This window comes from Amaranthus tricolor, chromosome 13 (assembly GCF_026212465.1).
Source record: "Amaranthus tricolor cultivar Red isolate AtriRed21 chromosome 13, ASM2621246v1, whole genome shotgun sequence".
Taxonomy (NCBI): domain Eukaryota; kingdom Viridiplantae; phylum Streptophyta; class Magnoliopsida; order Caryophyllales; family Amaranthaceae; genus Amaranthus; species Amaranthus tricolor.
In genome coordinates, this window is record NC_080059.1 from 11,714,452 (window position 1) to 11,730,328 (window position 15,877).

Genomic DNA, 15,877 nt, shown 5'->3' on the forward strand with positions numbered 1-15,877 from the left:
AGGTCAAAAATAGTGCAAGTCTTTGTTCGCTAATACTAAAAGTGAACAAACTCTTTGACTTTTTTTGACCTCTAGCCTTTGTTCGCTGTTATTAACAACGAACAGTTCCAAATCACATCTTTAAGAAAAACTGCTTATCTTGGAAAATAGTTTCAAAACTTTACCATTGTTCGAATTTTTTTATGTTTTTTTGCTTATTTGTTTTAAATTTTCAAGTAAAATATATCTAATAGATTTGGATTTTGAGCTTATTTATATTGACACTAACAATAACAAAACACAAAAAACTGATTATTAAGAAACCTTAAACCTACCAAAAATAAGTTTTTATTATGAAAAATTCAAAAATAAGTTAGGTAATTTATTCATGATTAGTAACAACAAACAAAATGAAAATAAAGTCATAATTTTTAACAAAAAAATGCATGGTTCTTAACTTGGTTTGCCGTTATGAACGACTACAAAAACTTATAATAATAATAATAATAATTAGCCCACATTACATAAAAAAAAAAAAAAAAAAAATTAGCCCACGTGTTCTCCAATAACGTTGAACCAAACGAACTCATATTATTGATGATGAATGATGTTCCTACCTCCTATGGGAAAAAGTGCAAGAAAACAAATGGGAAATGAATAGGAAAAAGCTCAAAGGCCATAGCCACACTTGTGATACATTCTTACAAAAGTACATTACCATAACTTAATTCAATAACTATAAATAGACTAAGAGGGAGTTTGAGTAAGAAAAAGATAAAAAGGTTGGAATTCAAATCAAAATGTACATATTTCATATTTTTACTTGATGAATCTGGTAGGCATGAACTCGTTTATTCTTAGAGGAAGACTATAGAATTCTTCGTTCCTCACCTCGCCCTTCCTCCTTTGGAACGGAATCCACCATGCGACACCTCTATCATTAGCGCTGTCTCTTGCTTCAAGTGTAGTATCAAGTATTGTCCCCACAATCATTGCCACCGTAGGAGGCGATGAAAATATTGTATTTAATATGTCATTGAACTGCAAACATTACACACATCAAGCTAAAAAAAATATATAATCATCTTTCCCTCTTAAGATATTCACACTCTTATGATTGCTTTTTTAAATATATATATATATATATATATATATATATATATATATATATATATAGAAAATAAAAAGGATTTTAAAATGAGGAGGGTGAAAAGTATTTTTGTTTGGTTACTATATATACCAAAAAAGATACTATGTTATAAATTAAGAACATTTTAAAAATTATTTCATAGTTACCTTTCTATGTAACATAATTACTTTTACAATTATGAGTTTTTGGCTCAATCGTGACTATAATTTTTTTTTTCTTTAGTGAAATCAAGGGTGTAAAGTCTTTCTTACCCTTCTTATTTTCAATCCCTTCTTAATGGATCCCTCCCCTATATATATATATATATAATCAAGTTCTAGTGAAAACCAAGTTTATATGAAAACCATGAAAACCAAAGTCTCCGATAAAAATGTGTTATTTTTCACACAATAAGTGTTACTTTTGCACAAAAAAAATATTACTTTTGTTTTTAAAAAAATATGGTACTTTTTAGCAAAAAAGTGTTACTTTCAAAAAAAAAATATAGATATAAAGTAACACGTTATTTTGAAGAAGTAACACCATTTTATATAAAAAGTAACACTTTTTTGTGAGTTTTTTTCAAAATTTTTTTCTTAAAGTAACACTTATTTGCCTAGATGTATCTTTTTTTTTAAAAAAAAATATCAGGTTCTTACGGTTCTCATATAAAGATGGTTCTCACTTGAACTTCTTCATATATATATATATATATATATATAGGAGAGGGATCCAATGAGAAGAGTGTTGAAAATGAGAAGAGTAAGAAGGACTCTACACTCTTGATTTCACAAAAATAAAAAAATCTATGGTCACGATTGAACCAAAAACACATAACTGGATAAGTAACTATGTAACACATAAAAGTAACTATGATATAAATTTTTAGAATGTTCTTACTTTATAACATATTTTGTATATATAAAGTAACAAAACAATATCAAACAAAAATCCTTCTCATCCTTCTTATTTTAAAATCCTTCTTATTTGATCCTACATCTATATACATATATATATATATGGGCACGATCAGGAGAAAATAACTCAAGTGGTGAAAACTGAAAATCAGACTGATATATACACATTATAGCAAAAGGTGTACATATTATCGTATAAGGTGTACATATTTTTGTGAAGGAAAAAGTTTGTTATTTACATAAATGTCATCCAAATATGTACACCTTTTAAGCATATATGTACACCTTTTAACAAATGTTCATTTATTTACAAGATTATCACCCAAATATGAACACAATTTAAGCTTTCATGCAAATTTGTTTTCAGTTTTCACTGCTTTGAAGCTAAAAATGAAAAAGATATAACATACAACTCACCCATCCACCACCAGTGTTCACGGGCCCGTGATTATTTGCCATTGTGTAACTCATAAAGTAATAAGGTATCGATATTCCAAGAAATAAACTCAGCCCCAGAACATACATATTCCTCATGGAGTTATTGTTCGTAAACTGAATGAAGGAAATCCCATTTGCGGCTGCAAGGTGTTAACAAGTTTTAAGGCATTGATAAAGTTCAATAGGTACCTGAACCAATTCAGCGTTTTACAAGAATAGCTCATACAGAGAGACACTAACCTACGATTCCATACAGAATACAATAGATGGCAGCAAATATCGGTAGAGGGATAGTCGCAAAGAAGGCTCCAAATTTTCCTGAAACGGAAATATGACATTATATGATATTCGAGTGATCTTTAAAGGTTTGGTTTGGTTGTGTTCGGTACACAACATATACTCACCGAATATGGAGAAAAAGATCATGAAAGATGTTGATACTTGAACAACTCTTCTGCTTCCTACATGCGTTAGTCCAAGGAGCCCAACATTTTCCCTGCCAGAGAACTCGAATTACTAAAATGACGCATTTAAGAAAGGAAATACTTGTCAGAGGAGCGAGGTGGCTCTGAGGAGGGGGCACGACCGAACCCGACTTTAAAAACATAGAAAACTTTATGAAGTTTTAGTATAAACTATGAATCCAATCCCTAATGTTTTCTTTTTTTTTTTAGTTGCATATATTTATTGAACTAGACTTGATGTTCACAAAAATGAACTAATGTTTTGTGAATTGAACTTATTTTACTATACAAAAACAATTATTTTAGAGAATATTATCGATTTAAGGCGAGAATAATTGGGTTTAAGTACACTTATAGCTAAAGTTACCATGACTACTTAACAACCCAAATCAATCCATGTAGTTTTGGCATGGTCATTAACCCAGCCAAGTTTAAACGAATGGTAAACATGTATGCCAATACCCCAAGCCCCACCAACATTACTATGATAGTCACTACTAATGGTTCAGGAACTTCCGAGCAGTCTCGAAGAGTTTCATTTATATCTATTCTTTCGCATATCAATCAATCTGTTTAGAGGGTCCCAACAATTTTTTTACAAAGTGGTCGTTAAAAAGAAATATCCGCCATAAACAATCGTTTAAATTTCCAAAGATAAATAAATCTGCTTGCCAGCAGGAAAATTCATCGGGCACTTACACAGTAGCAGATGTACCAACAGCAGCACCAAAGAGTCCATCAAGTAGCATGCTTATGCCCTGAATATCATACAGAACAGAAACTACTGTTTTAACCACTAATACTCGATGTTAGAAAGCCAAGTAAATTGGTAGCGGCACTAACCTGCCACCCTACACTTCGGCTCAAAACGTGAGCAGGAGGAGGAGTAGCACCAGATAGGCGAGCAGCTGCATATAATGTTCCCGTTGTCTGCATAAGAAAACAAAAACACACTCAAAAAGAAAAAGTATAGATATTATAGATCTGAAATTATGAAAAAAGAAGCGAAGTACTGAAAAATGAGATCAAACCTCTGCAGACGAAACAAGTGCGGCACCCATCATTCCAAACACGCTGCTTGCACTGAATATGGGGGGACCCCATTGGAACGGGTATGGAACTCTCACCCTAGATATTTCCCACAAAAATCAAAAAATGTTTGGACTGATGCTTGAGTACAACTAATGCATTTTCAATAAAAACAAAAATTGATATCTGTGGACTTGCCATGGAGCAGCTGAAATGAGGAAGGAGCGATCAGTACGGCAACTCATTTGAGTTTGCGGCTTGGCTCTGTTATAGACACCACCCGCTGTCAGGATGGCTGCAAAAGCCCAGATGAGTCCGAGGCAAAGAAGCAACGCATATCTTTCTAAGATGGGGTGTGCTCTTGCATGGAGGCGTTTTGCATACTGAAAACAAACACAAACGCTTATATTTTGACACCCTTTGATGATGAAAAAAATTGATACTGCCTCTGTCCCTCTCAATTTGCACCCATTTCCATTTTAGTTTGTCCCACTCATTTTGCACCCTTTCCCTTTTTAGCAATGGATCCTTTTTCTTTCTTTTAATCTGATTCACAAACTTATAATCTCTCTTCAACTTAACCACTCATTTCTATCATCCATTTGTTTTTGTTTCATTCTCCAACCCAATTACCCATTTCACTAAATTTCACCAAAAATATTTTAGGTACATTCTTATAGGGACGGAGGGAGTATTAGTGAAACTGTACATTACCTGTTGAACAAGAACCACCAGTACTAGCATTGGCAGGCCAAGCTCCACACAATTCGCAAGCTTCATTAACAAACAGTGAAGCAATATTATCGTCAAAACTCAAATAGACCATTCTCAAATTGGAACAAATAAATATGTAAAATAAAATAATAAATGAAATACCTGGGGAAAACCCCTTGCAAACAGACCAAGTCCAACCAGTGAAACTACTGGCACAACGACAATCGGACTAAAAAGTCTGCCAGTAATATATATGAGAAAGAAAGAAATTCGTAAGATTGTTATTGCAAAGATCTAAATTCAAGCATGCAAGTATGTCCTTAGAACTGAAGCATCAAACTTCTAGAATAAAACGGAAAATATACTAATGAAATCAATTCCTCGCCTTGTGAAATTTCCCCATGCTTTGCTAAATCCAAGAATGATGCTGACAAAAGATGATATTATCAAAGATCCCTGAATGGTTCTTATATTGTGGACAAATCTCTACATGAACAATTAAAAAATCCATCAGCATTTTTAGAGATAGATTTTTTAAGAGAAGCACAAAATATAGGTTTACAAATAGCTAAATAATAAATCGAAAAAATAGAAAAATACCAGACTGTCTGAAATAAAACTTTCAGTTACGAGACTAGATCTAAGTGCGTTTTATAACTTCATATACTGATTTCTAACATGAAAATACACGACATTAAGTTAGTGATGTGAACGAGACTCGATCGCAGGTCATGGGTACTATTCTCGTACTTTTGTTTTGCATCCATATGATTTTTTCTGCAAGAAATTTTTCTCAAGTTATCCCCACTTATTGAATCCACTATGATCTACATTCTCACACTTACCTAAAAAGCAGTAAGCCACTTTCACAAGGAAAATTACCAAAAATAATACAACCTTTTGTTTATTTCTCTAAATAATATCAACTTTTGATTAACCATAAGTAATACCAATTATATGAACCTTATTAAGCCATGTAAACCAGATCTTGATACATTTGTAATGAAAATGGAAGTTTTAAAATCACCATTATATAATCATTTCTCTAATTGACATATGTCCTATAAAAGAGAATAGCTATAAGATATAACAGTTGGAGGAAAACAGGAATAAAATTATTTTTTTATATTATCGATTTTTAGTGTTCTATTAAGAGAATTTTTTGGCGAGTATTGAGCGCCACATTTTTGGATTGTAGTTGACATGCTTATGAGTTATGAGCTGTGTCCTTCATGCACAAGTCTTGCTTAAAAATTGCTCCAACATATCCAATAGATATTTGTAAAAACTGTTATAACCTCCTACCTCATGTTCACTAGCATAATTTCCGGTGTTGTTATCATTGATGATGCTCATAATGGGTATGATGTACGCATATGATGGACCCATAACAGCAGGGAGTCTAGACCCAATCAACGTTTGAATAAGTGTATTGATTCCCGACATAAAGAGCAAACATTGTATAACACGGGCCTTCTCCCCCTAATACATGAAACATGTAGAATTAAGAGTTTATAAAAGAACAAATATAAGTAGGCTATAGGCGATCAACATTCACTTCAATAATCATCAGTAAGAACAATTTTGAACTTACTGCTTTACCACCCATGAATGGAACAATGGAGTTGGTGATTAGAACAGTTGTGCCTAGCATCACGATGTAGTGCTGAAAAGCCAGTATGCAAGTTTGGGCTGCAAAAAATATGTTATTCAGCAGACAAGCAAAAGAGGGAAGGGGGGTTTTAGCAGATGATGACAAAATTTCATCTCCCATTCAAAATTATTATTGATACTTAGGCAATAAAAAAAATAAAAATGAGGAATCACACAGATTCACATGGACAACCAATATGGCATACATCTTTCCTAGGTGAGGAATGAGCCCAAATCCCTAGATCCCTTTCTTTAGCTAAATGGAAGGGAAAATCTATTACTCAGTTGCATTGGTCTATAACGATTGTGCAAATACAAGGTCGCATATCACATCTGCTGCATTAGAATTTACCGAACTACTATTAACGCATCGTAAAGGAGTAAAAAAGGGTTTTAGGGTGCTTCAAGGGAAATTTCATAGTTTTGTCCTGACAAACCATGTCCGTTACAACAATTGCGTACTTTACCATCTACTGAGTATTTAAATTGGTTGGTTCCAGTAGCACCTCTTTCTCTCCTTCCTTTCCTCCCAAAGGAACTTAGTAGTGACCTAGATGTATAATGCCAACATTGCCTGTAATCAGTTTTATAAGGAATTTTGGTCTCATCTAGTCACTTTACCGCATCAACAAACGATGTAGTCTCCCTTCCGCCAACTCCCCCCTTCCCTCCCCCCTCCAACCTTTATATTCTTACTGCTAAATAGTTTACCAGCGAAGCTTGCACCTCCGTACTAGAAGGCAAAAACGAGATGTTATAAGCTATTACAGCCAGTGTTGTCTCTCCTTCTGAACAAAATATAAAACTAAACTTCATCAGAATAATAATTCTAACAAAGCAATCTGCAACATTTCTACCCCATTATAGTTCTCTATCTTTCTCAGCTAGTTTGTTTTTTTCTCCTTGTTCAATATTTTAAGATGACGGTGTCAGGGAAGACAGAGAAATGAAAGTGAATTGCAAGATGACGGTAATTACTACATGTCACTAGGGGCAAACTCATGGGAAAAATGGGAGTATTAAGGGTCAGTTTTCCCCATCTATTGTCATCTATTACTAACTTCAGTTCACTCAGTTTCAACATTATTCAAATGACTTCTGCACATCACTTTTACACTCACAATTTCACTATTCTTTCGATTCAATTCACATGTTAGTTGTCCAAGAGAGCACTCCTTTAGCCATCCATGACTGAAATCTTATGTACCCAAAATTTTAAAGTGAAAGAAAAAGAATATAGTTCAATTAGGCATGTCTAACAAATCAGGACAGGACTACTTTGTATTCAAGTCATAAAGAAAGGTGTTATTGTTAGAGTTAACCTCGACCATAAGCTTAATCTTTTGATTGAGTTGGTTACATGGTATCGGAGGCGATATCACGTTAAGAAGCCAACTCAACCAAAAATTCTAACAGTTATAGACTCCTTGACCTTGAGTTGAATCTCACTCGTTAGTTAATCGGAATGAAAATTATAGCCCTCACATAAAACAAATCATGAATTTAACCCGCTTAACCCATTAGTGTCTACGGTAACATTAAAATTTTCGATAGAGAATGAAAAGGCCAAAAATCATGAGATTCGAGTACACACTCAAATATTCTACACTTCTACGATTTTTGTTTCTCATTTATAGGTTCTTAAATCTCTCAACATGAGACACATCTTTTTTTTTGGGCCTTAAAATGGGCAAATATAAACTAGGTTAAGTTCAGGTCATAAGAAACCGGTTATCTTTTTTTAAGTTTAAATTTTAAAATTCAACCTAATCCTATTTAATAAACAGATGTAATCGGATCCATCCATTTTTTATTGTAATAAAAAATCTCAACCCAAACTTGCCAGCTTCGGGTTAGGTTGACGTCGAGTTAGTAGGGCCTCCTTGTACTTCATACAAAAGCATCAATCATATAAATTATAATAATTGAAATAGAGGTGTCTAGAATTGATAGAAGTATGAACTTTAATTAATACTCATAGGACCAACCTTTTCATAAAATAATCTTTAGTTTGATAAACTAAGAAGACATCTCTCTCAACCAAAAGGGTTCTCAGAATCATACACATCCAAATACTAGCATATACTCCTACTAGAATATAATCCCAGAAAAAGCTTGTGTGCTTATGGTATCACCAAAAAAGAGTCATGAGAATCAAATCAGATGATTGAATCAAACTAAACAAAAGTAAAAGAAATCATAAAAAAGTATTCACCTTTACAACACTAATAGCCATAAATCAATAAAAAAATAAACTTCCTTGTAATTCTTTAAAGGACAAAAAGGTGGTAAAGTTAAGTCTATAAACAATCATGGAGTATAAAAAACAAGATGATTAGAAAAAAAAGGAAGATAGTACAGTTGGAGTAGTCAGCGGGTGTTTGGTAAAATAGCTTATCGACTAATTTTTAGCATGCGAATAAGTTATTTTTGAACAAGTTGCTCAAAATCAACCAATTAATATTAGTTGCCAAATCTGTAATAAGTTGCTTATTGCAGCGGATTCAAAATCAATCAATTAATATTAATTGCCAAATCTGTAATAAGTTGCTTATTACAACGGATTCAAATTTAATCAATTAATATATTAGTTGGTCAAAATTAGTTATTGACTACTAGCTATCAGCCGTTAGAAAAACACATACTATTGTGATCAAAAAGAAGAAAAAAACAAAAATAAAAAGAAAGTTGAACATGCAAGTACACAAAAGTAAAGAGATAGACGGAACTAACGCCAAGAAGGATTGGAATGGATGCAATAATGGAGAGTAGTGAGTTGTTCTTGAGGTTGAAAAAGTGGGCCCTTAGCAGCACCTAAAGGGAGATGTGATTGTGAAGGTGGTGGCGCCACCGTATGTGACGGTGTAGGATGGTGGTTTCCGGCGGCAGTTTCACCCATTTTTGAACTTGTATGTATTTCAGATTGAAGTTGTGGTAGTTTGATTGAATCTCCGACTCGACAGAAGAGAGGAAATAAAGGATTAATTAGTGTAGATTAAGATGAGTAGTGGATAATTAATAACTAAAGTTGATTAATTAATGGGATAAATGTAGAGAGAGAAAATGGAAGAGAGGGAAAGAGAGATGGAGATATGGGATGAGATGGGATGGGATGGGCAGCGAGTGAGACGAAGCTGAGAGGCCTTGGTGTACGAACTTCGAGGACTTGGAACTTGCAACTTCAAGCTTCTTTCTTTCTTTATTCTACTCCTTTACTCTACTTCTACTCCTTTGCCAAAAATAAATAATTAGGGGTCTTTACTAAATTGTTGGTTTTTAGATGGTTTGTTTGAACAACTAAAAATATTGGTCGTTTTTTTTGGCTTTAAAATTAGCTGAAAAAGTTAGTTGTTTGTGAAGATATTTGGTAAATTTGAGTATTAGTTAGAGGCTGTTTATTAAAGAAAAAGCAGGCCAATGTCAAAAACCAATCAAAAAAACTAGCTGAAGCAGCTTTGGCTTAAAATTCAGTTTTTCAGCTGTTTTAAAAGCCACTTATCAAACACTTTTTTTGACTGTTTGACCAAACAACAAGTCAAAAGCCAAAATTTAAGAAAAAAGTTAAGCAAAAAAACTAAGAACCAAACACCCCCTTAATGGGAAATTTCATATGAAGGGGTAACCTTGAATTTTTGACTTTTTTACGCAGTAAATATATATATTTTTTCATTTTATTTCTGAGTTATTCTTTAATTAACAATATTAGTTACTAGTATAAAAATTCGTACAATGTCTGGAATATATATACACACACACACACACACACATATATATATATATATATATATATATTGACGATAAAATGTTTGAATTTTTAAAGGTATGTAACACTCCTTTGTTTACTAATATTCTTCTCGTTTAGAATATTCTTTTATAGAGAAAGAAATTTAATTAATATTTTTTTGCATATATTGACGATAAAATGTGTCCATGTGAGATCTCATTAAATTAGTTTTAATGTATAGTTTTTATTATATATTTTTACAATTTATTATGATGCGTATTTAGAGATATTAAAACTCAAAAATTTATATTGAAAGTTGTGCAAAAAGCAAATGAAGAGAACAAAAAATAACGGAGCGAGTAATAAACATCATATCATCATATCATAGAATATTATAAAAGGACTGAAAAATACCACATGGCGAATTTATAATCATACAATATTATAGAAGAGTTGAAAATTTCCACATGGCAATTTTATAGAATTTTGCCTAAACTAGCATTTTTACATCTTAAAATGTACTTGTGTGATATTCAAAAGATTTTATTAAATTAATTATTATTTTAAGTAATAAAGGTAACTTTTCAAAAAAAATTATTAGATCAAATTATACAATCATACAATAGAAAACTAAACAATCTCATATGACGATTTTATAGAGTTTTGCCAAATGGAGCACTTTTACAGGTTCAAATGTAATCATAGAATACTATAAAGAATCAAACAATGCTATAAAAGAAATGAAAAATTCCACATGACAATTTTATAGAATTTTGCCTAAAGTAGCATTTTTACATCTTAATATGTAATTGTGTGATATTCAAAAGATTTTATTAAATTAATTATGATTTTAAGTAATAAAGGTAAGTTCTCAAAATAATTTATTAGATTAAATTATACAACCATACAATAAAAAACTGAACAATCTCATATGACGATTTTATAGAGTTTTGCCAAATAGAACATTTTTATAGGTTCAAATGTGATCATAGAATACTATAAAGAACTGGAAAATTCTACATGGCGATTTTATAGAATTTTAACTAAAATAGCATTTTTACATCTTAAAATGTGATTGTGTTATATTCAAAAGGTTTTATTATATTAATTATGATTCTAAGTATTAACTATTAACGGTAAGTTTTCAAAAAAATTTATTAGATCAAATCATACAATCATACAATAGTAGAAAAAACTGAAAAATTCAATTTGACGATTTTATAGAGTTTTGTCAAATGAAGCATTTATTACAAGTTCAAATGTGATTGTATGATATTCAAAAGATTTTATTACATACAATACTATAAAAGATCTGAAAAATTACACATGGCGATTTTATAGAATTTTTCCTAAAGTACTGTGAAATTCAAAAGATTTTATTACATTAATTATGATTTTAATTATTAAATGTAAGTTTTCAAAAAGATTTTATTAGTTCAAATGAACCAATCAAAAAGTTTTTGAAAACTTTACATAGCTAGCCATGCATATCTTTTATAATGTACTATTTCATCTAATTTAAATAATTTCAACATTATACGTATTATTAGTTGGAAATTAACGAATGACATGTTTAAGAGCTCTTTCATGTGTTTTAATTTAATCAAAACGAGTGAATTATTGGATTATGTGGACAATAAGTTTGCTAGCATGTCAATTTCGATACAAATTTGTTTTTGAAAAATCGTTTATTTTACAAAAATAGCTATTTTTGGGCAAAACATATAATCAATAATTATTTATTCAATCAAGAAAAAATTATGTTGGTATAATATCTTATCTCAATTATTATATAATTTTATTAGTATTATAATTTGATAACCATACTATGCAATTGCATCTTTTTTTAAAATTTATATTTATAGGTATTTCCATACTAACAAACTTTGTGTATTGCACGAGTTTGTATACTAGTACTATATAATGAAGATGAAGTAATAATTGTTAAAGATGGTAAATTACTCGATTTAATTAATTCTTCAAAGGGTTAAAAATGACATGTTGGTTAATTTTATTTGTCACGTAAGCCAAAATCAACCAATAAAATCTTTCCATCAAAGGGGTTCTATAAAGATGACACCTGAAATTTTTTAGTCTTTCTAATATATTATATTATTATTGATAATTGATTTCAATTTAGTTGTTAGTTTTTATATTTACTTAGTTGACATTAAATCAAACAAATTATGAATTTTTAAAATACATTTCAGATTACCACTAAGAAAAATAAAGTCATATGAAATTATGAATTTTTTAGTCTTTTTAATATATTATATTATTATTGATAATAATACATTTCATAAAACACTTGAAAAACACATTGTTTCATCTTCTTCTTCACACTGCTACTTCTTGTTTCATAATAAACCCAAGGCTGTAACTGCTACTTCTTGTTCACTCAAAAAACCCATTGAAACTCATTGAAACCCACGACATTTTCTTGTTCACTGCTACTTCTTATTCATAAACCCACGGCTGTAACTGTTCATAAACTCGAAATTTAAGACTTTGGTCTTGTTCATCTTCAAAACCCACGAAATTAAGGTATTTTTTCTCTTTTTAATTTGTTAAACATTTAAGTTTTGCAAGATATTCATGAAAACACTCAAAAATTAGGGCAACTCTTTTTATACTAATTTTGTTTCTCTGTTTTTCGTTGTAGATAACATAACCCACGAAATCAAGGTAATTATATTTATCTTACTAATTTGCAAGTTCATATCTTTATTGTTTAACATGTAATTTAGTAATTTAGTGCTAAAGATATCATTTTATTTGTGAATTTTACATTATTCAAGTTTATGTTATTAGTTTGTTAAATATTTGTGTAATTTGTTAAAAATGTGGTTTGTTGTTATACTTATGTCTATTAGAATTAGAATATGATTTTATTTACAATGTAGTGCTTAATATTGAAGTATGAAGTATAGAATTAGAATATGAAGTATGTATATTTAGGGTTAAATAGATTTGGTATAAATAAGTATATATTTTTAGGGTTAAATATGTTTGGTATAAATAAGTACATATGTTAAAAGTTGTTATTAATTTTGTTTTAAATTAATTAATCACACTAATTAGGATGACAAAAGATCGTTCTTGGATGTATGGAAGCATTGAATCGTCAGAATTTATTGATGGCGTATTAGAATTTTGTAGTATTGCGGTTGAACATCAAGTTAGGATGGGGGGGGAGTTGGTTTTTATTGCCCATGTGACACTTGTGGCAATGTATCAAAGGTAGATAGTGTTCATATCCTTAGGGAGCACATACTTCGTCGTGGGTTTAGGCCTCAATATCATGTTTGGGTTTGGCATGATGAAGAGGGAGTTTACAAAGAGAAAAGTGTTGTTGAGGACGTTAATAATGTGGCTGATGTCAATGAGGATGTAGTAGATCATGTTAATGGGTATGAGACAGATGAAGAGAATGTCGATGAGGATGTGGATCGTGTTGATGAGATGATGGAGTGAGTCGATGATGAGTTAGGAAAACGTCCTCGTGTTTTTGACTTGTTGACAGAGGCTTCTCAAAAGCCTTTGTACCCTGTATGTACAAAGTTCACCAAACTAACAACAGTGTTGACAATTTTCATCATTAAGTCAAAGTTCAATTGGAGTGACGCTAGTTTCACAATTTTATTAGAAGTGTTAGGTGAGATGCTTCCTGACGGAAATGAACTTCCAAAGTCGAATGCCAAAAAGCTCATGTGTCCTTTCGGCTTAGAGTACCAGAAGGTTCATGCATGTCCGAATGATTATGTATTATATTGAAATGAAAACGAGAACTTAGAAGAGTATCCTAGGTGTGGCTTATCGCGTTACAAGCGTAAAGGGGCTAGGGATGCTAAAAGGCCCCCGACTAAGGTATTGTGGTATCTTCCAATAATACCTAGATTCAAGCGTTTGTTTTATATAAAGAAAGATGCGTTAAATTTGAGGTGGCATGTAGATAAGGTGAAGAAAGGTCACTTGCTCACACATCCATATGATTCTCCGGAGTGGAAGAGTATTGATAGGTTGCATAAGACTTTTGGGGATGAGGTTCGTAATTTAAGGCTCGGACTGTGTACGGATGGGATGAACCCATTCGGCAATCTTAGTTCTCAACATAGTACTTGGCCGGTACTGTTAGTGATCTATAATTTGCCTCCTTGGTTGTGTATGTAGCGTAAGTACATTATGCTTTCGCTTCTTATCTCGGGTCCTAAACAACCTGGCAATGACATAGATGTATATCTTGCACCTCTCGTTGAGGATTTGAGAAAGATGTGGGATGAAGGCGTTTTCGTGTTTGATGCATATGCTAATGAGGATTTCACCTTGTGTGCAATGCTTTTATGCACCGTTAATGATTTTCCGGCATATGGCAACTTATCGGGGTATAAGAACAAAGGGAAGAAAGCATGCCCAATATGTATCGATGACATAGAATCTACGTGGATTCCTAAGTGCAAACACGTATTTGTGCACCATCGAAAGTTCCTCCCACGAGATCACCAATATCGTAAGAAGAAGGAGATGTTCAACGGGGAGGTTGAGGACCGTGTAGCTCGTCGACCATTGACCGGTTATGAGGTTTATGAACAGGTTAAGGGAGTTGAGACTGTAATTGGTAAAACAGGGCAAGTGCAAAGGGGTGAAGACCGATTATGGAAAAAAACATCAATCTTTTTGGAAGCTTCCATATTGGAGAGATATACAAGTTAGGCATTGTCTTGATGTTATGTATATAGAGAAAAATGTATGCGATGCCATACTCGGGACTCTTATGAACATTCTGGGTAAGTTAAAGGATGTTAAGGCCGTGTGAGATTGGTTTGAATGTAAGGGTCTTCGTCCGGAGTTGTAGGCACATGTTAAGGTGAGTAAGAAAAGAAATAGAGCTGATGAAGTTGGTGGCAGTAATAAGGGAAAGGACGGTAAGAAGAAGATGAGTAATGACAAAGTTTATTTGCCTCCAGCTTTCTACACATTGTCCAAAGCACAGAAGCGGACATTTTGTGAGTCTTTGTATGGCATTAAGGTTCCGTCTTGGTACTCATCCAACATGAAGAGATTTGTGGCCCTAAATGGTGAGTTGAAGTTGGGAAGCATGAAATCTCACGATTGCCATGTAATGATGCAAGTGTTCTTACCAATCGCAGTCCGTGGAATACTGCCAAAACATGTGAGATATGTTATTACCGAGCTATGTTCATTCTTCAACACAATTTGTAGTAAAGTTCTTGATCCTTTCAAACTTGATGCTCTTCAAGTCGACGTGATTGTAACTTTATGCAAGTTTGAGATGTATTTTCTATCTTCTTTCTTTGACATAATGGTTCATCTTATTGTCCATCTCGTTCGTGAGATCAAGCTTTTTGGTCAAATTTTTTTAAGGTGGTGTTATCCCTTTGAAAGACACATGGGTGTTTTACAAAACAAGGTGAGGAATCCAGCACAACCCGAGGGAGTATGATTCAAGGCATTGTGAGCGATGAGATTAGTAACTTTATAGCTGAGTATTTGGCCATGGCAAAGCCTATTGGACTTCCCATCTCTCGACATGAAGGAAGGCTTGAGGGAAAAGGAACAATTGGCTCCAAATCGATCACACCTCCTCGAGACAGTCTTCTACAAGCACACTTGTATATGTTGCATCATATTCTTGAAGTCCATCTTTTTTTGAGTGAGCATTTAGATATATTGCATGCAAAATATCCTTGTAAAGGGGATAGGGGATTGATGCAGTTGCATAACAAGACGTTTATTTATTGGTTTCATAATCGAGTAATAAGTGAAGAACTCAAGGGTGTATCTGAAATTGTTAAGTGGTTAGCTTTTGGTC

The 15,877-nt window shown here is 32.4% G+C and overlaps 1 protein-coding gene across 1 annotated transcript; it reads right to left on the reverse strand.

Annotated features, from left to right (window-relative positions):
• Positions 1–550: 550 nt before the first annotated feature.
• On the reverse strand, positions 551–9,532 carry LOC130798012 (nucleobase-ascorbate transporter 3). The gene is made up of 14 exons (XM_057660832.1): positions 9,057–9,532; positions 6,265–6,362; positions 5,976–6,152; positions 5,056–5,156; positions 4,833–4,908; positions 4,671–4,730; positions 4,155–4,339; positions 3,959–4,055; positions 3,771–3,857; positions 3,627–3,685; positions 2,868–2,959; positions 2,704–2,781; positions 2,443–2,603; positions 551–1,020 (listed from the first exon to the last, which is right to left on the reverse strand). The coding sequence occupies exons 1-14, from the start codon at positions 9,220–9,222 to the stop codon at positions 799–801; spliced, it is 1,659 nt and encodes a 552-aa protein (XP_057516815.1). The 5' UTR covers positions 9,223–9,532; the 3' UTR covers positions 551–798.
• Between the last annotated feature and the right edge of the window lie 6,345 nt (positions 9,533–15,877).